The sequence below is a fragment of the Lytechinus variegatus genome, chromosome 13, assembly GCF_018143015.1.
Source record: "Lytechinus variegatus isolate NC3 chromosome 13, Lvar_3.0, whole genome shotgun sequence".
Lineage (NCBI taxonomy): Eukaryota > Metazoa > Echinodermata > Echinoidea > Temnopleuroida > Toxopneustidae > Lytechinus > Lytechinus variegatus.
Genome location: NC_054752.1, coordinates 1,988,362 through 2,010,545, shown reverse-complemented (window position 1 = coordinate 2,010,545; position 22,184 = coordinate 1,988,362). Strand labels below are relative to the sequence as shown.

The following is a 22,184-nucleotide window of genomic DNA, read 5'->3' as shown; positions in this document are numbered from 1 at the left end:
TGAAGCTTGAAGGAAAATCCATTAGAATTTGTGAAGTCATGTTTGAGCAGCTTTTCATGTGCCCTGAATTTAAAATAAATCAATAAAATTTTCAAAAAGAAAATATGGTAAATTGTTGTTATTGTACCTTCGGTATATCAACAAATAATCATTTCACGCCCGCTCCCGAAAGAGCTAAATACACTAGTCATCATGAACCATAAAAACAATTGAAAATCATGTTTTTTTTATGGAACATGGCATATAGGAATCTGCTCGTATATGTACGTCACAAATAAAAAACTTAAAATTCGTATAACTTTCTTAATCGTCGATGGATTTTTCTCGAACCTCCACCAATATTGTTTAGTGATTTTTCGAGTATTTTTCCAAAAAACTTTTCGTCAGGTTGAACTTCTCATTTGATAATCTTGAACATATTCTCGTAGGGTCATGTCTTGCGACACCGTTTGAGTTAACGAGTTAAAATGCTTGAATTTCAGTAATGGTTTTTGGTGACTTGATCAGGTGTTGGTAATATGAAACCATAATACAAAAAAATTAACATTTGGAAAAGAAATTAAATTTCATGGATTTCTCACCTTAAGATGTTTGGGGCAGCCGCTGCTCGCATAACGTCACAAATAAAACAAATCAAAATGATAATTACCTATTTAGTCTTCGATGCATTTTCCTGAAACCTTCACCGATACTTTCTTCTGCTGTTTTTACACATTTCGTCCGGATGAGCTTCCCCTTCAAAGGCTGTCTAAAGCTTAGTACTCACTATCATCGAACATAATATTACAAAAGCGTGAAGTCATTGAATGCATTTGTTACCATCATAATCAGATTTAAACAGTGCAGTGTCGTGGGTCACGGCATATTGGGAGGGACACCAGCAAAAAACAAGTCACTTAGTGGGCGCCCGAAGCGCGTACAATGGCCAGTTATACTGACCTAAAAGATAAATTTTAAAGACTGTGCCATTAAAACGATATGTATCTCACTGATCAAATAACGGGAGCGCGAAGCGCGAGCTGAAAAGTTTTGATATTCAGACCTAAAAAGGGGACATTATAAGCAAATTTCCTGTCTCACTAGACAAATAATGTATGCGCGAAGCGCGAGTTTAAATTTGTTATATTGACCCCCAAACAGGGACATTTTAAGGACTATTTTTTAGGAATTCCTGGAGAGCATAGATATCTCACCATAGTCATCTTATGCGAGTACGCGTGGAGATTTTTTTATTACTATTTTTTAGAATTCCCCTTTAACACATGAAGCGCTTTTATAGTCATTGTAATCACGAATGCGTATTTCACTAATGAGATACTGCCATTGCGAAGTGCGACTTGAAAATGTTTGATATTCAGACCTAAAGAGGGGCATTCTAATGCTTGTTTGTACGAATTCATTAAGACCATACGTAGTCCACTAACCAAACTGATGCAAGCGAAAAGCGAGAGCTGAAAGTTTTGACGTTCAGTCGGACCAGAAAAGTGGACATTTTAAGTCATTTAAGGAATGCTTTTAGGATTTCATGAAGAGCAGACATGTCACACCAATCCACTAATGCGATCGTAAGCACGGACTGGAAATGTTTATAATCAGACCTTAAAAGGAGGCAATCACTCAAAGTAGTCATGAAAAAAGAACATATTTTACGTAAAATAATATAAGTTAGAAGTGTGAGGAAGTATATTTGGTGTATATTGACTTGAAAACAAAATGTTTCGTACCATCTTATCCACTTGAAAAGGATTATTTATCTCATTAAAGAGAAAATAATGAAGCACCAGGAGTGATGTACAAAGCAAATTATGTTTCATTTAAAGTTATTGAAAATCTTTTTTAAGTAATATAATATGACGTATATATTAACATAACCTAACATACAAATAAGGATTATTTCTTCCCCACTACGTTTCTCTATTTTTCTCCTCCCCATGTTTTGCCAACCGATTGAGGGAACGTGCCCACCCCCTGTAGTTACTCCACTGCCTTTAAATATTGCATTCTTTTTTTTCATTTCCATTTACACAAACTTCAAAGTTTCAAAAACACTAAAAATCAGATACAAATTAAAGTATTGGCATTTTAAATAAAAGCAGTATAAGATAGAGCTTTGGGGTGCCAAAAATAATGCTTGTAAAGTGGGGATTCCTTGAATGTATGAAAATAATTTGATACTTAATATGATGCATGCGTATATAATATGAAAGAAAAGAGGAAGAAATTATTTTAAAAAATGGAAATCAGGCTGAGGTTCTGTCATACAAAGTGGTCTCTGTCACTAATGATGCATTGCACATCAGATGGGACAAAAGAAGAAAGAAAGAAAGAATGAATTAACGAAAGAAAGAAACAAACAAAAAAAAATGAGAAGAGAGAAGAAAGGAAAGTCTCTCTCCCTTCATCTACATATAGAGTGACAAGCCAAAGAAAGAAAGAAAGAAAGAAAAAAAAAAGAAAAAAAGGAAGGAAGGAAAGAAGAAAGAAAGAAAGAAAAACGAAAATAAGAAAGAAAGAAAGACAAAGAGAAAGACAGAAAGAAAGAGAGAAAGAAAGAAAGAAAGAAAGAAAGAAAGAAAGAAAGAAAGAAAGAAAGAAAGAAAGAAAGAAAGAAAGAAAGAAAGAAAGGAGAAGTAAAGAAAGGAATGCGAAGAGAGAAGAAAGGAAAATAAATAAAAAGTGTGACAAAACAAGAGACAATGCAGGACAATACAAGATAAGAATAACACGATAAATGAATAAGAAAGGGAGGTAAAATTATGTATTGTAGTAAATTGCCAATTCGTCTTCGGCCAACTCGTCATCTCGACATACAGTTACTTTCATTTAGTCAAATGCTATTCCGTCCATCAGCATTTGTCTAAGAACCATTTAGTCCAATCATCACTTCGTCAGTAATCACCATTTCGTCTATGACCAATTCGTCTCACAACCAGTTAGTCTAAATTCAAATTCATTTTCATTCATTTTAAACAATAAACACTGAGTTCAATTAGACCAAATGATATATGGACTAAATGGGAATTGGAGCAACTGGTTATTAGATGAGTGGACGAATTTGCAATTAGGTCTTGTGGATAATGGACGTACTGATAGTAAACAAAATGATAGCAGATGAGTTAGCAAATGGACGAATTGGCATTAGACGATTTCGACATAAACCTAGGGAATGACCGACCAACAATCAGTTTGTATCTTAGAGGGTTACTCCGGGCTAAAAATATTTTATAGAATAAAATTCAATGAGCAATTGCTGAAAATGTCATCAAAGTCTGATAACAAATAGCAAAATTATTGAAGTTTTAAGTCCAGCTTTATTTTGTGAAAATATGTATACATGCATGCACATCATCTGAATATTCATTAGGTGGAATGATTATGTAACATCCCCACTTTCCTTTGTCCTTATGTTATTACGTGAAATCATAATTCTTTCATTTTTCATACATTTGTGAATGCTGAGTCAAGTTTCAAGATTCAAAAAGTTTATTTTCATTTCTATAACAAATATAAATAAAATACAAATACAAATCAAAGTACGAATACAAAATCAATTTTAAGAGTTACGGTTGTCAAGTCATTGTAGAGTTACGGTTGTCAAGTCATTGTAGAGTTACGGTTGTCAAGTCATTGTTTGTGTCTAAATTGAACTACTTAATTCTTTCTCTCCCGAATCCAAGTGAGTTATTTCTAAAAGATGTAAATTCCCAATTTCATAGATTCATATGGGGAGAGAAACCAGATAAAGTAAGTAGAAATCAAATGTCTCAGAGTTATTCTGAAGGTGGAGTAAAAATGATAGACATAAATCTGCATTGCCAGTCATTGAAAATTTCTTGGATGAAAAAAATGATAAACGGTTCCATTGACGGTAATATTATTTGTCTTCTCCAGTCTTTTTTGCATAAAACTCAAAACTTGGATCTTTATATGGGAAATAGCTATTTTTTTAGACTGGCACACGAAATTAAAAATACTTAATTTTGGAAAGAAATGTTCTTAGCGTATAGCACACTGTTATCTATGCACTGTAATGATATACCTTGCCAACCCTTATGGAACAATGATTTTATCAAAATAGGTAATAGCTCAATTCACAGTAGATCTCTAAATAATAGGGGTGTTCGTTTTGTTAATGATATTTTAGGTGTACATGGCATTTTCCTCTCTTTGAATGACCTTCAGGAAAAATACAATGTTCAAATAAATTTTCTTTTTACCGTGGATTATGTGATGCTATAAGAGACGGTTTTAGCAATGGCACACACTTTAGCAAGTTCCAAGAACCTATTATCCCTGATACAACAGCACCTGTTATGAAATATGATAAAGGTTGTTCACACATCTATACGATTCTTAAAAAGAAAAGTGGAGTGTAAAAGTTTTCTTAAGTGGAAGTGTATATTCGATATGAATGACAAGCAATGGCAGTCGTATTGCTCTATTGGATTCAGTTGTACTACCGATGTGAATTTACGTTGGTTTCAGTTCAAAATAATATGCAACGCATTTTATATACAAATGAAATATTGTTTAAAATTAATTTAGCTCAACAAAAAGAATGTACTTTTTGTAATGTACACCGTGAAACAGTCACTCATGTACTTTGTGAATGTACATGTATCAAACATATATGGGACAAGTTTGAGCAATGGATATTTCTTAAAACTGGAAATAGAATATCTTTCTGTAATAAAGAAAAATTATTTGGCTTAAGAGGTTCAAGTAATCATGCATTAAATTGTTTATTGATAGTGATACGGCTAATGATTTACACTTCCAGAGTAAAACATCAATTACCTGTTTTTGATAATATCAAATTTGAACTTCAGAATTATTTCAAGAATGAAAAATATATCGCAGAGTCAAATTGTAAAATGGTAAAGTTTACAGAGAAATGGTTTCAATTACGTGCCATGTTTACATGAGGTGATCTGTTCAGTTCCCTTTCCATGTACAATTATACATATGAATATTATTGTTCATTTACTCCTCGCTTGTTTCTTAAATTGTTTACTATTATGTGAACCTGACAGTTCAGTTTATATAATTTGTTGCAATTACTGTTGTACTGTATTTCGTTGTTATTAATTTGATTTGTCATTGAAAAGATATCTTGTTATGTTTGAATAATAATAAAATCCCTGTGGAGGGGAAACAAATTGAAAAAAAAAATTAACTTAGCATAATTATATAACAAAAGCTTGTGTAAATAGTAATAAAAAAGCGTATATGGAAATGAGGTGATCCACTAAAACGCATTGCTTGTAGAGCGTGGATCCCTATAGCAAATCGAATAAATAATTTATATTAAGCAATTGAGACAAGGTCTGAATAAGGTGCAGCAATGAATAACTAAAGCACTTTATCAGCTGTCAATCCATTTATTTTTCAGTTTTTGGTAGAAAAAATGAACAAATCTAATTTCATATAATAAGATACAAAATAACAAGTGGACATATGACATAATCAATTTACAGATTGAATATTCATGAAAACGTGCCTAACTACATTATTTCGCCGGAATAATGCAAACATTTAAAATGCCATTACTTTGTTATTCGTTGTCCGATTTTGATCAAATTTTCAGTGTTTGTTTATCTTATTTTTCTTTATATCTTTAAATCATATTATTTTCAGCTCGGAGCATCCCTTTAAGTCATGATTAGTTCCAGTGTTATGGTAAAGTGGCAATGTATTTTTTAACTGTGTGTAGCTTGGAGTTTTAAACATGTAAGTTCTTATTAAAAGAAAAGATTATGTTGTCAGATTATTTTCAGAAATGAGCAGAAAATAAGAAGCAGAAAAAGAAACGATCCAAACAACTCATAATGATAAAGAAAAAGGACAAAAAATGAATAAATAAAAAAGAAAAGATAAAGGATGAGACAACCAAGTTCTTCAAAAAATGAAATATTAATTCAGTTGCGAGGAATCGTGAGAATTGAGCAAGAAGTGTTTGAGTTAATGGTTAAATGCATTCAAGGAGACACTGTCTGTAATATTATTAGAGAGGAAGTTCCATTATTTAGGAATACTGTATATATATTTTCTAGCTAGTAAAATGCTATAAAGAGGTATATTCATCCGACTGCCTCGAAGAATAGTTGGATCTAGCGCCCTCTCTCGATAATGTTTTTATTTCTATTTTGCCGTTTCAGCACTTGCTATATGTTTTATGTTCTTGACAAGATCAGTCTTCTTTTTAAACAAGACAAAACTACACGTATACAATATTTTGATTGGGAACCCTATCGAATTATATTTTGATTTAAAAGTCGGGAAATTCATCGAAAAAGACATTTTTGTTTTAATATCCTTCAGACCACGACCAATTTGGGGAACATTGACTAATAGGGTCTAGTAATGAAATGGATAGTAACTTGCACTTTTGGGTGGATTTGCCAATAATGAATATCGAGTTTAACTCGCTAATCAGCTGGTTTTTCGAAGATAACAGATAGCTGAAGTTTTTTTCTCATTTGTACCGTTATTACATGCTGCCCCGGCTCGCGGCGCAGATCCGACAGGCGCTCTTTTTTACACATGTAAACGAGATAAATAAAGTCAGGCACGAATCCAGGAGGGGGCCGAGCCGGCCCAGCCCACCCCTATTTTTTGAAAACCTGCAGAAAAAAGTGTACTCTTTAACATGATAGAAATTATGAAAAATAGAAAGAAAAGTAAGAAAGAGGTATCATATCAACGATATGTTTTTACAGCCTCGTAACGGCCGGCCCGACCCCGAAAGGAAACAAAAAAAGGTGAGGGAAAGAATTTGAAAAAATATACGTTATACAAAAAACTCGCTCGCGCTTCGCGCTCGCATTCCTGTATAATGAATCCCATTCAAGAGGATTAAATGGCACTAATATATCAAGTTCTGAAATCAATTTGCACACAATATTTTAGCTCGCACATCAAGCTTTCATTATTTTGTTTAATTTAAACCAATTTTTAATAGGCCTATATTTCATAATGTTCAGCTCGCGCTGCGCGCTCGCACTGTTTGATCTGTGAGTTACCTATCCTCTGGTATTTCTTACAAAAAAAATCAAAATGCTCCTTCATCATGTCACTATATCAAAAAATTAAGCTTGTGCTTCGCGCTCGCATTTAATTAATTGAGACATACAGTTTGTTTTTTACTTAAATAAAAACGCGCTTAGACTGTCCATTTTTCAGGTCGGAATATCAAAAATTTTGAGCTCGCTCTCCGCACTCTCATTATTTAATTGGTGATACTTGTATCCTCTTCATTTATCACTAAAAAACAGTCCCAATTGAGTCCCCTTTTTCACGTTACTGTAATAAAATTTCGGCTCGCGCGTCGTGTTCGCATTGTTAGTTGGATACTTATCTTTTTTCATGATTATAAAATCTCCTCAGAATCTTCAGGTCTAAGGACATAAAATATCAAAGAATTTGAGCTCGCACTTCGCACTCGCATTATATATTAAGACCACACGTGATACCTTATCTTGTTCATAACAATAAAAACTAACATATACTTAAAACTTCAGTCTTTAGTTCGGACTACCCCTTGAAAAACCAACAAAAATCAGATTATAGCCGCGGCCAATCGAAAAAAATGTTGATGAAAATATTTTTCAGGCCCCCCCATATTAGCGAAAGCTGGATCCGCCCCTGAAACTTGCCCCGGCTCGCGGTGCAGACATGACATTTTTTTGTTCCGCCAAAGAAATAGAATCAGACCCGTGAGCCGGAGCAGACTCGGCAAGTATGTCTCTTTGTGAACACGAAGTTAAGTCTGCCCCAGCAATTAGCGCGCGTTTCATGAAATTCAAATTTTTCTTGCATGCCCAGTGAGCGGAGTCTGATCCGCGAACTGAGGTACTCGTGTAATTCTCGGTTCACACTGCTATTCAGGGGGGCGTTTCATGAAAGGACTTGTCTGACGTTTTATCCGACAAGTCCCCTTTTATCCGACAGTTACCATAGGAACAGTGCCTCTCAGCCAATCAACGTCAGAGAAAGATGTCAGATCTGACAACTTGTCGGATGAAAATGTTGATGAAACACTCCCTAGATCAACTCGCTCAAACCAGATCAAGCAGTTTTGGCGAGATCGGTCTCGGTTGGCAAGGATACCCGTGGTCGGTCTACTTTGATCGGTGTTGTTCCTGCTATCTACCCGATAATTTTTGAAATAATAGCAAAAATAGAATAGGAAGCCCGAGCTGAAACCGCTCGAGTAGTCATCGAGGAAGGTTCGAGTTAATCGAGACGTGCAGGAGTCCAGTTTCAATCGGGATGGATTTCTCCAAATGCCCATTTCCCAATCATCTCGATTTATACCCGAATGCTACACGATTGGTTCTCGATCTTCTTTGTCCAAAAAAGGCCCGATTTCATTAATTACTCGACCGCTAAAAAATGATTGACGACGATTTTCGATTGTTACTGGACTGTACATGACTGCCCATCGACTGATACACGACCACACTCGATCATGCAAAGAGCATTGTTTGATATTTTATTTGCAGAACCCGATGGTGCACTAACATTATTGACTTGTGTTTTGAAAAGCATACTCGTTTGTATTTTAATTAATTTTTCATCGCCGCAAGTTTCGTTAATCACAGGTCCACTGAATAAAGAAGAATAAGACCAAGAAGACAACCCTCCACAAAAACCAACATAAATGCAAGACGTTCAGGGCCATTCCCCAGCCAAAAATACTCAAAGAATGCACCCCCCTTACTCTCGTTTGTACAGTACCTATGGCGATTTCTCATCTAGGAGTGATAAAAATGAGTTATTTTTTCTTTCGACCTGCAAAATTTCTTTCTAAGCAGCATTTGATTCAGAAACATGATACGATACGATATGATCACTCAACCAATAATGCAGGCGCTAAGGCCGCGTTCAACATTTTGATCTACTGATCTGAAAAGGGGATATATCAAGCGCTGTTTGAATTCATGAATTTATAGGAAAAGTTATCGAATTCACATGTCATGTGGGCGCGAAGTGCGATCTAGTTTTTTTTATGTACTGACCTTACAACAATCGAGTTGAAAATGTTCATACACTGAATTTCAAAACAAGTTTATTTAGACGCACAAACTTCAATATAATTCATGGCTCAGTAAACAAATAATTCGGGCGTGAAGTGCAAGCTTGAATTTAAGTTCATATGCTGACAGGAAAACGAAGAAATTAACATTTTTATGACTTCAAATGCAATACATATGCAAGGTATTAATCCTTGTCAATATATGACAAGCGGATTTTCATATTAGAGTGGCCTGGAAGGTTTAACACTTGACAATTTTTCCCGCTCATCTTATTCACTCTTCCTTTATTGTTACTCCGTCTTTTTCCCATCCCTTCATTTCATTCTTTTATTTGACCCTTCTTACCCCTTTTTTGTCCCGTTGGGGCTACGGCCCCCAGTGAGAGTCCACTTACACGTATGTTAGTCCAAGTTCCTGTCCTAATCTAACTCATTGTGGTGCGAGAAGGCTTTCAGGCACCTAGCTTCACATTATTTTTTTCAAAAATTAACTACTGATATCACAGTTTCGATCCTGCAGTCCTTCATATTTAATTTTTTTCATCTTCGTTATCTTCTTAGTGGATGCAGGGTCATTCTGTCACGGTTTCTTTCTTCCACTCTTCATTCATCTTTTTTTGTACTTTTCCCATTTTCCCCCTAAATTGCCTTTTTTACAAGGCTCCTGAATCTATCAGAAAGGTCCTTTCTAACTCCACGGGGATTTTTTATCCTTCTTCTTTACGGAGTTTCAAAAAATCTCAGTGAGCCCTGCCTTTTATAAAATCAAACTACGTCCTCGGACAAAGGCTATCTTTTTTTATTTTTTCTCCAGTTTTCTTTTCTTTCCCCTGGTCCTCTCCGTTTTATCATCTTTGCTTCTTTTGCTTTTTCTTTCATCCATTTATTTCCTCTTCATTCCGTTCTTGTTATTGTCCCTTTTCACATTTTCTTTCTTTCTTATTTTCCCCTTTCCATTTCCTTCTTCTATCTCTCTCTTTTCAATCTTTACTCTATCCCTTCGCCTTTATTCTGCCTCTTTTTCTCTGTCGTTTCCTTCCTTCTTCCCCCTTCTCATTTTCCCTCTTTCCCCCTTTTTTCAAATAGTCTGTCCATTTCTTTTCATCTTCTTGTCTCGATCCTTTCAATTTTTATTTATTCACTTTTCTATCATTATTTTTGTTCCCACACTCTCTCTCTTCCCTTTCTTTCCGTTTTTTTAAATTTAGGTTACGAAGGGGAAGGTGTGCCACCCTCCTACCTGGATCTGCCATGCACATGGGCCTCCCCAATATTCCTTAAAGTGATTGGTTAACATTGGTTTGACTTTTAAAAAATCTGAGCTAGAAGTTCACACTTGTCACCTGTGTCTGTGATATGTTACAAAAATGAAGCCCTGAAAAAATTGCGTTCGAAAATCATTATTTAGTGCTTCAAAAATTGAAATATAAAGTGACCAGAAACATCATCTTAATTTCATCCCATACACTTATGTGTACTATTTAGGTGTCTATAAGATGCCTATTTACAAAATCGGGGTTTGCCTTGTAGTTTTAGCTTTTCATTCTCAATAATGGTTGTTTTCAGGGTTTATTAGTTCTAATACATGCACTTGTACACATGGTTTATCTTGGTTTGAGAATTTTTTTAAATCGGCTGCTCACAAATTTAAACAATACCTTTAATTCATTTAACTATAATCTTGAAATCATATATATATATATATATATATATATATATATATATATATATATTATAATCGGCTTTCAAAGCCGGGGGCCCGGGTTAGATTCCCGGCAGAGACATTTTTTCGGCATCACCAATTTTTCCAAGGGGTGGATAGCTCTGGGGAACCTTGATTTAAGCTACGCCTACCATTGTTCTCTTCATCCATTTCTTTACACAATATATATATATATATATATATATATATATATATATATATATATATATATATATATATATATATATATATATATATATATATATATATATATATATCTAACAAATAGTTTAGAAAATGCCGTAGAGATAAAATCGTAGATTTAAAGAGGAGCATAAATCTACGATTTTATTTCTACGGCATTTGATTGTGGCATTAATTGTGGCCTATATGATAAAAAATTGTAATTTTCCAAAGAATCAAAAAAATGAAGATGGATAAAATGGTCACTCTTAACCTTTTCTAGATAAGAAGGTCGGATCAATACAATTATGTTTATATTACACTTCTATTGCATAAGCATTATATAGACAGCAAACAAACGAAAACAAAATAAAAACAAGACCTTACTATTTATTCGGTTCATGAATAAATATCATCTGACGAATAGGTCCAAAATTAGGTAAGCGATATTAATGGGACCACTTCCCCTTAGAACCTACGCACTTATTGTTAAGAAGGAGAATCAAATTGTGTTAAGTATAAATCAGATCAGAGTAGAAACCAAGTTGTTTTATTTTTAGAGCCGTGTGGCGTATGGTAATAATTATGATTTATTATTTCAGTTTTGAAAGGGAGCACACAATATCAAATGTCCCCTTTCTATATGTGGTCTATTAGACATCATTCAACATTTATGGTAGCAAATTCTATACATCTTTGTAAGGTACAAATTTTGAAAAGGGAAGGCATCTGCTACTGAGTATGTTCTGTTGTATCTTATTCTGGTTGTAAAAAGTATATCATTTATTTTGTCAAGTGCAGTGAAACTGAAAATGAGCGATATTACCATGAATACAACAAGTTCCCTCATAAATTGCCTAATCACAATCATAATCGTTCTCTTTTCATTGTGTTATTCAACGCTACTCGCCACTAAAACTAGAGCCCAATGTAGTGTGAACGAGACAAAAACGAACATAACGCGATATAGGTGTTTTTTTATTTGGGATGTATTTGCATGCATATGCTTCCTTTTGGTAAAAGCATTTCACACGTGAAAAAATAATGTCCTACAATTTGAACCTTGAACCATGAAGAAGTACTGTCCCAAAAAGCATGGAAGCAGGAGACCGTCAAAAACACGGATATACGTCGTGTCGTAATTCAATTTACTACACGACGTAAATAATTACGTAGTGTAGTAATTCGAATTACTACACGACGTAAATAATTACGTAGTGTAGTAATTCGAATTAATACACGACGCAATTCCGAATTACTGCCCAACGATTTAATGTCATGACGTTAAATGAATTAGTGTCGCTACATCAAATAATTAAGGTCGTGTAGTAATTCGAATTACTACACGACGTAAATAATTACGTAGTGTAGTAATTCGAATTACTACACTACGTAATTATTTACGTCGTGTAGTAAATTGAATTACGACACGACGTATATCCGTGTTTTTGACGGTCTCCTGCTTCCATAAAAAAGCGTAGACACTGCCCTGGAGAGAGTTGTGCTGTGTCAGGTGCTGCCAGTGTTTCAGGTGATGTGGTGATCCTAAGGATTCTTGGTGCACTATATACAGTGTGCTATGTACAATGTTCGGGTGGTGCGTGTGTAGTCTTACAGCAACTTAAGGGGAGGGGGAGGCAACATTTGCTGAATGATAGGCAATGTTGCTCCCCGGAAACCAGCTATAGAGGTCGACTTTACAGCAGCCTTTGGGAGAGTATTCCAACACGAGAGTCCGCTTTCGAATCTGTCCTTAGAAAAATGATTCAGCCCCCCCCCCCACCCCCTCATATATTATTTTCATTCTCTATACCAGCAAAAGCGGATGAATGATCGGAAGTGCGCATACAGGTTATCAATCAAATGAGTTGAGATTGGGATCATTATATTGGCGACAGCGTGGGATTTTTTTTTATCATCAGCAATTTCTTTTTCATCATTTCAAATACTTTCTTCAGCGGAAATAACATCAGTGTCAATGACTATCCTCATCATCCTGTCTTCATTGTTCGGAAAAACTCTCATAATCACAAAGTAGATTGTTTTGTTCCTTTACATAGAAGACAGTTAGTGTGGGTTTTCAAAAGGATTTTACTTCAATCCGAAACTTTGCAAACAGTCATAAATCCGCTATGGATTACCAATTCGAGAAGAATTTGATATATCTCTGAGTACATGTATGGCATTGGGTAGTTTTTTCAACCACTACGCATGCGCTTTCTAGAACGTAGATAATCTATTGTTAAAAACCCTTCATGACAAAGCAGTCTTTGTCGTGTATCAGTTAATCGACAGCAGGGTCATCAGTGACTCTGGACAAACGACATAATTGCAATTTTTCGTCCGCTCAGAATCTGAAGACGATCTGCTGTTCCGGTTCACGGTAATTCTCGACAAAGAACACTAAGCTGTCCATTGTGATTTGACGGGCATTTAAAAAAAAAGATTTTGATTAGAATCCTTCAACCTTGCCATGGCGATGTCTCTGATATTAACAAAACCAATAGAAAGAGTTATCACCTCGCCACACTCTTCGAGATCTGTCATTATTAATGAATGGCCGACATAACATTATCTTCTCCATGGGCGGAAATCACATGGGGACAGGGGCGCGTCCCCCTACCATTTTGAAAGGGGGGCACAATATCAAGTGCCCCCCTAATATTTGTGGTCTATTATACATCATTCAAAATTCGTAATAGGAAAAAAAAATCCCAAGTGTGCCCCCTCCCCTTTGAATGTGATAACCCCCTTTTTGCTTGTTCAATCATCCGGGGGAAATGTGCCCCCCCCCCCTTCTGGAAAATCATGGATCCGCCCCTGGTCCAATGCCTATGGGAAGATATTTCCGCCCATGATCTTCTATCATAAAAGGTCTATGCAGTTTTACGCTTTATCAGAAAATGAAAGATTTCTGAAGATTTTCATTACTTTGTGGCATCGTAATTCGACCTGACGGATTTCCTTGCCAAAATTGCTCAGTGTCTCTGGAAGATTAAGAGGTAACATGGTAAGAGGAAACATCTTTCACCGTGACGGGGAAAACCAGCAACAAAATTATTGTGGAACAAGCCTGTCATATTAACTTTTCCTCGTTTTACTCGCTGAGAAGTTCTTGCCTCAACATATTCATTTAGAGGCAAACTATTTTGAATTTTAGAGGGCACTCGTTTAGTTCGGGATGTTATAACGCTCTCTGACGGTGCGATCAATATTTTGAAATTGGTCATTCTTCATGATTAATTCATCTTCTGGTTCGTTGATGAATGTTGATATTGGAAATACTAAACAGTTTAGTTCAACAACGATAAGAGGACAGCAACCGACCTTTAACTCAGTCTTGGACAGCTCATTGGCGAAACAAACTTTGTTGGGATTTCTATTTTTAAAGGTTTTGAAATTGTTCTCCTCCAAGGTTGTCGTAATATGACACTGTTCATGTGCATCACGAACATCACCTACGCCAAATTTACCCTTGATTAATTTCCGTAGAATCAAAACCAACAATTCGCGGTTGCAATAACAAAAAGTCGCTTCATTGAAAAACATTGGACACCTCACCGATCTGAATAAATTCATTTCGTACGAGTGACACTGTTTCATTTTCAGAACAGCAAACCGATTCTATGCTTAGAAAGTTACTGTGAGAAGAAGGTGTAGCAAAGGAGCAATTAATGATTTTAGTCGATTAGCATAGCGACTTTCTGTGCAATTACATCATTGATCAAGGATGCTATTCATGATTAGCGTTAAACTTCAAGATAATTTGAATAAGGTCATTTCATTTCCTCGCCGTTGAGAAGTTGAATGTAATTCGTATTGGAAAGATTGATGCACCTTATTTATATTTCATCGAAACATTGATAAGTGATGATTACATTCGTTTGATTTGGATAAGCAAATATATACACACCGAGGTTTAAACAAAAGTGAATAAAATGGAGAGCACTGTTAGTACTACAATCCTAAGTCACACTATGAACCTGACTTCGATGCCGACTTCGGGAGATAGTTTCAAGTTCGACGACCGCGCCCAGCGTCTCGTGGTGGCGATCACATTCATCATCGTATCCATACTCGGTACCATCGGCAACACTTTGGTTATCATGGCCGTTGCGATCTCGAGAAAGCTTCGTACGATCACGAACGTATTCGTTGTCAACCTGGCCGTGGCCGATCTCTTGACGTCGTTGTCAATCCCCTGGAACGCTGTCGCACTTATCAGTCAAAATGGATGGCCTCTTCATCCGTATATCTGTACATTAGCAGGTGGCATCACGTACCTGTGTATCGTGGCGAGCCTTTATTCTCTCGCATCCATCGCCATCAACCGGTTCATTCTTGTCACCAAGAAGCACCGCGTCTACCAGAAGATCTTCACCAAGCTCAATCTCGTCATCTGGATCATACTGATCTGGGTAATGTCCTTTATCCTTGTCATCTTCCTCCCGATCGTCGACGTCGGCGGTCTCGGATATAACGAGAAGTACAGCATATGCGGCCAGTCGTCGTCGCACCCGAAGGACGACATCTACCAACTGGTCCAGGCCATTGGGTCATTCCCAATCCCACTCATCATCATCTGCTACTCCTACATCAAGATCTTTCTCCATGTGAGAAGTCACATGAAAGTGATGAGCACACACATGCCGGAATCTCACCAAACGGATAGTACCGTAGTAGAGTCCATATCACACACAACATCGAATGAAGGGTAAGAAGTCCCCCTTTGTATAAATTATGTTTATAATGATATCAGTAATGATACTATTAAAGATACTACGTAATGATTGTATTACACAATATCAATTCAATCTCTCCCACCCTTCCCCATATTACCCTAAACAATAATAGATTAATAACTGGACCAAAATGAATGGTTCGTGGTATATATCAGCATGATAAGCACATATTATATCACGAATATTTGCGTTTATTCAGTTGGTAAAGAATTATCACCTCGGGCCTAATAATAGACTGAATAAGACATTCCCTCTGGCATAAACGAGCTATGGAATTGATACAATAAGTGCTACCAAATTTGAAGCGGTCATGATTAGCAGTGTTAGCAATCTATATACGTAAAATTAATCATGTGAAAAATTAACAATACAAGTACAGTGGGCTATCCATTGCTATAATCAAGGCGTTAGTTTTACGGCAAGGGACCTAAAAGTACGATGTACATGTTTCGATTATGGTAGAGTAACTTATCAATATATTGCATGTTTATACAAAGTCTGTGATTCATTTTCTCCCCAAAACAAAAGAACGGAGGCTATGAGTAGATCATTTCCTTGAAAAAAAAACTGTTTTATTCATATTTTGCTAAATGTATGGCCGTCACCCCTCTCATGCACTTTAAACCCTTTGCGGATCAAGGGGATGGGGGATTTGTTAGAGTCATGAGAGAGTGAAGCGAGCGAGAAAAAGTTTGGGCCTTTCTAAAGTGAAAATCGAATTTTGTGATAGTTGTAGATGTGATATTCAACAGTGTTATCACATTTCATCCGTTTTTACTTTATCTTTGCCCTCTTTTTAGCTTGTTTGTGGAACGGGGTTTTATGTGTGTGTGTGGGGGGGGGGATATCATCCCATAGCCCCCCGGCATAGCCCCCATCTGTATACGTCATAGAAGGATTGCTTCCTATGAGCGGTGACAACCGCTTTTATGAGGCAGCTTGTAATTTTTTTATTTATTTTTTTTTTTGGGGGGGAGGGGGATGTTCCACTCCCCTTCCTGGTTCAGTCCCTGGTTTGAATCAAAGTATATCATCATAATGATTTACAAGCTCAAGGTATTTCCTGTCAAAGTGAATTTCCGATATGGACCTTGGGACTAGAATGATGGATCAGCATAGTTTCAATATTGAAGATATAAAGGGCAAAGTTGAAAAGAAAATTCTGTGAATTGGTGATGTAAACCTTTTATCTAATCATTTATATTTATTTCATTAATCATTTATTCATTTCATTATATATTTGTACATTGATTGTTTTATATATTTATCTATCAATTAATTAATTGTTTAATTGCTTGATAAATTCACAATTTCATTTATTTCTCTCTGTATCTATTCATTTAGTCATACAATTTTCAAAATATTCTGTAACCTGTTTTGTTTATATCTTTTCATTTGTTTGTTTGTATGTTTATAGATTAAAAATGACTTGATTTACTTTGTTTTATCTGTTTGTAAAGGTAAGGAACTCTGTTGTAAAGCATTCGTTATTACTGAACCGGACCACCCTCCACCTTATTTTATCATTTGTAATAAACAAGACATGAATAAATAAATAAATACTCCCTGTGATTCGTTACAACCTTTTTAGGGGATACGCCCGGGTAAACCCGGATCTACCCTTGGTAGATGAGAAAAGAGGGATGAGGGAGACGGTTTAAAAAAGATTTAGAAATAAAGAAAATTTTAAAGAATGGTGAATGAAAAGAGAACGCGAAAAGGTAGAGCTTAACTTAGGCGAACAGGTATGATGGCATTGATTTTTCATCACCATGGCGTCGGAATGTTCATGCATAGGTCCGATGCTTTTAAAGGTCAAGTCCGCCTCAGAAAAAAGGTTGATTTGAATCAATAGAGAAAAGTCAACAAGCACAATGCTGAAAATTTCATCAAAATAGGACGTAAAATAAGAAAGTTATGACATTTCAGAGTTTCGCTTATTTTTACAAAATAGTTATATGAACGAGCCAGTTACATCCAATGAGAGAATCGATGATGTCACTCACTCACTTTTTCTTCTGTTTTTTATTGTTTGAATTATACAATATTTCAATGTTTACGAATTCGATGATTAGGACCTCCTTGCCTGAAGCACAAAGTGTTAAAATAATGGAATTCCACGTGTTCAGGGAGGAATGAAACTTCATTTCACTTGACAATGACGAGAAAATCAAAATATTTCATATTTCATTCAATAAAATACAAAAGAAATAGTGAGTGAGTGATGTCATCAGTTCCCTCATTTGCATACCGACCGAGATGTGCATATAGCTGTTTTGTGAAATTAAGCGAAACTTCAAAATGTCATAACTTTCTTATTTTACGTCCGATTTTGATGAAATTTTCGGTGTTATGCTTGTTGTTTTTTCTTTTTATTTAAATCAAGTTTTTGTTGGGGTGAATTTGTCCTTTAAGCATGGTAATAAACTAAGATCAGTTAAACAAAAAACGCAGGTTAGATTTACGCAAAAGTTAATCAACAGAAAATTTCAAATCATATTCAGGAAACGCTTAAAAGTTATTGCCCATTTGAAAAATTCATAATTCACAATGAAATATTTTAATGTATTTTTTTTTACAAATTTACATTGACTATTGCTTTTTTCCTCCCTTTGGGTTCGTTATTTTTAAATTTCGTTCCGTCTATTACAGGAAAAATTGTTTAATTGATGAGTTATTTTGATCACGATAATTATACATGTACATCAAAATAGACATCCTAACTTAGAGGTGAATATTTTCATTTAAATTGGGTTTATTTTCTTAGTATTTTCCACGATTTAAGTGAATAATGATGACAGATCGTGTATTTTATATCAGTATTACTTTTTACTCGTTCACACATTTTTAACGAATAATCAAGAAAGTTTTTTTTAACCACCTCAAAATGGAGGATAAAGATGGATATGAATCTTCTGCCAGCTTAACCGGATAAGAACAGTATAGATAATCCATAAAGGTAATCTAAGTTGACGGTCCAGGATACGATAAAGTTAGAGCCAAAGATTCATATTTAAAAATTCATTTATCCATTTTTTTTTCATTTTTTTATTCTGTATTGCTATTTTTTCAGTTTATTTATTGATTTCTTTGTATTCTTTTGTTTTCAATTTCTTTTTTATTTTTTTTATTAAATAACAAATTATCATATAGAGATATTATATGATATATTGAATAACAATATATCATTTTCAATATTCTTATCACAATGATGACAAATATTAATATTAACCTTTAAGTAGAAGAAGTAGTAGTAGTAGTAGTTGTAGTAGTAGTAGTAGTAGTAGTAGTAGTAGTAGTAGTAGTAGTAGTATAGTAGTAAGAAGATTAAGAGTATAGATTATCATAAACATTATATTGTTGTTGCTTTTTTTGATGTCATAGTCTTCCATTTCCATTAGACCCCATGTAATTGATTTGTGTCGCAGTGGCTCTCAATAGGTAGCTATTCGATTCACAAACACCACTGGTGACGATATTAAATTGTTGGTGGAAACAATTATCTCAGCAATAACGAGTGTAAAGGAAGGAAATGGGTTTCCGTTACCTGTCAATATTGGGATGTCATTGTTTTGTATAGAGGTTACGTGTTGGCTAATTAGCGTGTTATGGCTACCTTTTTCACTTTTCAAGGTCCAGGGTATTCTGCTATCTATTCTTCGGGCATATCGCATAATTAGTTTCCTGACTTGGTTGTGTACATGAATAGTGTCCACCATATTCCACTTTTTTTAAATACCTGTAAAACTATCAAGACAGATTTGTCTGAGAACCAAATCATACAGTATCATGGCCCTGGGAAGCGAGGATGTAGGGGGGGGGGGGTGAAGCACCCCCAGGTATTCTGGAAGTCGTGAAATAAATGAAATTGTGACAAAAATTTTGTAGTGAAATCCCCTTTTTTGTTTTATTGATTGATTGATTTTTTTTTTTTTGCTTTTCAAAATTCTCTGGATCAATTTGTCTTCAGTTTGTATTGGAAACATTTCTCTTTCTTATCATATCACCCCCAATGACATATTTTGAGGTGCTGAATCACCTCAAAATATGTCATTGGGGGTGAAGCACCCCCGGGTGTTCAGGGAGACGTAATATCTATTGTATTATTCTATAAGTACATTTCATGATCATTATGTCGTATTGCTAATTGTGATGATTTTTGTACGTATTAGAACCATCATGTAGAACGGTTGTTGCTGATCATTTTAATCCTTTTTAAGTATATTCAAATAAACCACCTGGATGGTCAATTAGTCTGGGTACATGTCATCGTATTCTTTGTTTAATATTTTGAATGTAATTTCAAAACTTACCATTATAAATTACCCTTATCTCAAAACCATGACCGGCCATTTTATTCTGTTTAATTAATTCCATTGTCACCTGCCATTTGGGCATTACTAATCCGTCGCAGGGACCTGGGAATCCACGATCCACTCATCTTAAGACCACCGCACACCTTACGACTGTTCGCAATCCGACTTTGGAACAAATGGCCTTTTGCTCATTTTCTGAAAATGTGAATGGAACATTTCATTTGAGGTTAAAATTGATTGAAAATATACTAATATAACAATTTTGAATGATTGCAAGCTTTTATTTTGGAGTAAAGGCCAAAATTAGTTTCAAATCATACCCAATCGTACGACTGCTATGACGTCATTACGACTTTAAATTCGCTTTTATTGGATGATGGATGATAGCATAGTCACAGACTTGAACATAGGTGTTCGTACGATGATTAGGAGCATTACACAGTAAGATATTCCACGTTTCAATACTAGCTTCAGATTATACTACATTTTATTTCAAAATAGGATCGCAGACTAATCGTTAGGGTTGCAGTGTTTTTTATACATATATCTTATGATACCTGATATTCAAAGCAATGGTCAATTGTTTTGTGCTGATTACTTTTTTTATCACTTTGTCTCACTGTTTCCATCTTTCTCTCTCCTCCACTTTGTCATTTTATCTTCACCCACACTGTCACAGTCATACTGTTAAACCGCAGAACAATCATCAGCCTCCAATTTCTGCAGAGCACCAGGGAAAGTCAAAGATGTCGTCCCAGCTGAGGGATATCTCGGAGAACGGTGGTAGCAAAACCATCAACGCCAACGGTAACAAAAAGAGCGACGGCAACACCAACACCAATAACAGCAAAGTAAACATCACAGCCAGAGATTCATCCACCGAACTCAGGTTACGACAGGGACGCAGTCTTAACCGTCGCCAATTGCAGATCACTAAAAACATGTTCGTGGTCGTCTGCGCTTTCTTTTTGTGCATAGCGCCATTCACGATTTGTCTCTTCTTCGACGACAGCGATCCGTTCGTACCTTATGCAAGCGCGATCGTTCTCTGCAATGCCTGTATCAACCCGATCATCTACGCCACCAAGCACCCGGTGTTCAACACTGTTATGAAGTTCATGGTCACCTGCAGATTAAGAGATGTCCCAGAGCCATCAAGGATGTTGCATCGACTCACAATTCGATAAAAAGAAAACCCTTTTTTTAATCTTAAAAGGGAACGAACTCATCAACACTGTGTGTGGACTCTCATTGAGTGTTAAATTTTGTCTTTTGAGTAATAGTAATACAAAGAATAAAAAAAATGAAAATCCATATTTTATTGTTCGAAATAGACATAAAATGAAATACTCCGAAAATTTGCTTTGCCCTATTAATCGTGGGCCCGGCAGCCGCTGTGCAGCGCCAGATCGACGAGGCTCTATCCCTTTAACCGTTGAACGCCAAACAGGGTAGCAGCAATTCCCATCTTTTAACGTCTTTTAACAAACCTATAATTTTTTTCAAAGAAAATCCGAAATATCTTTAAGAGGACAGTACCTGTTTTGCTACATTGTACTGAGGAGTGACTTAATTAGTGTATTATCAGTCAAGTGGGCCTAAGTTTAATACAAAACTACATTGCTCAGAACGTTGCATTATGGGTAACAAATTTGAGTAGTTGAGGAATAGAGATGTTGCTATTAAGGCTGCCGGTTCATATCTGCTTTAAGTCAAGTAAAGCCTAGATTAACACCAAGTTGATTTGAGTAGTGAAACAATAATTGGCAACACATTTTCTCTTGTACAGAATATGTTCACATATAATGTATTTGCAAACGTTTGCATAAAGGTGGACGTCCATAGAGATAGGATAAGACTAGGAAGGACTGTGGAAGCAAATACTGATTTTTCGAAGTTCTGTCCACACCAGAGGTGTCCAATTGTTAGTCGAGACCAAATTCACTTGCGAAATCTTTGCCCTGTTGCAAGACTCTTGCCCTAAAACTCTGGCAAACAAAACTATGCCATTGATACTGAATACATTAAAAACCTCTGGCCAAAAAAATTGTCATCGTTTTTTCTATCATGCAACAGGTCTCTGAAGGGTTTGGTAACGACAAAGACAGCTTGTGAACTTTTTCAGGAGTAATATCCGGGCAGGGGAGACAGGATTAACAATTTTGCATTCCGCGTCTTGTCTTGACGTTCTATTGGCTCGATGG

At 35.7% G+C, this 22,184-nt stretch overlaps 1 protein-coding gene across 1 annotated transcript; it reads left to right on the top strand.

The window, feature by feature from the left end:
- Nucleotides 1-13,760: 13,760 nt before the first annotated feature.
- LOC121426880 (melatonin receptor type 1A-like) lies at nucleotides 13,761-21,341 on the top strand. Its single transcript, XM_041623284.1, has 2 exons — nucleotides 13,761-15,636; nucleotides 20,660-21,341. Exons 1-2 carry the CDS (start codon nucleotides 14,861-14,863, stop codon nucleotides 21,165-21,167), a joined length of 1,284 nt encoding a protein of 427 aa, XP_041479218.1. The 5' UTR covers nucleotides 13,761-14,860; the 3' UTR covers nucleotides 21,168-21,341.
- The last annotated feature ends 843 nt before the right edge of the window (nucleotides 21,342-22,184 follow it).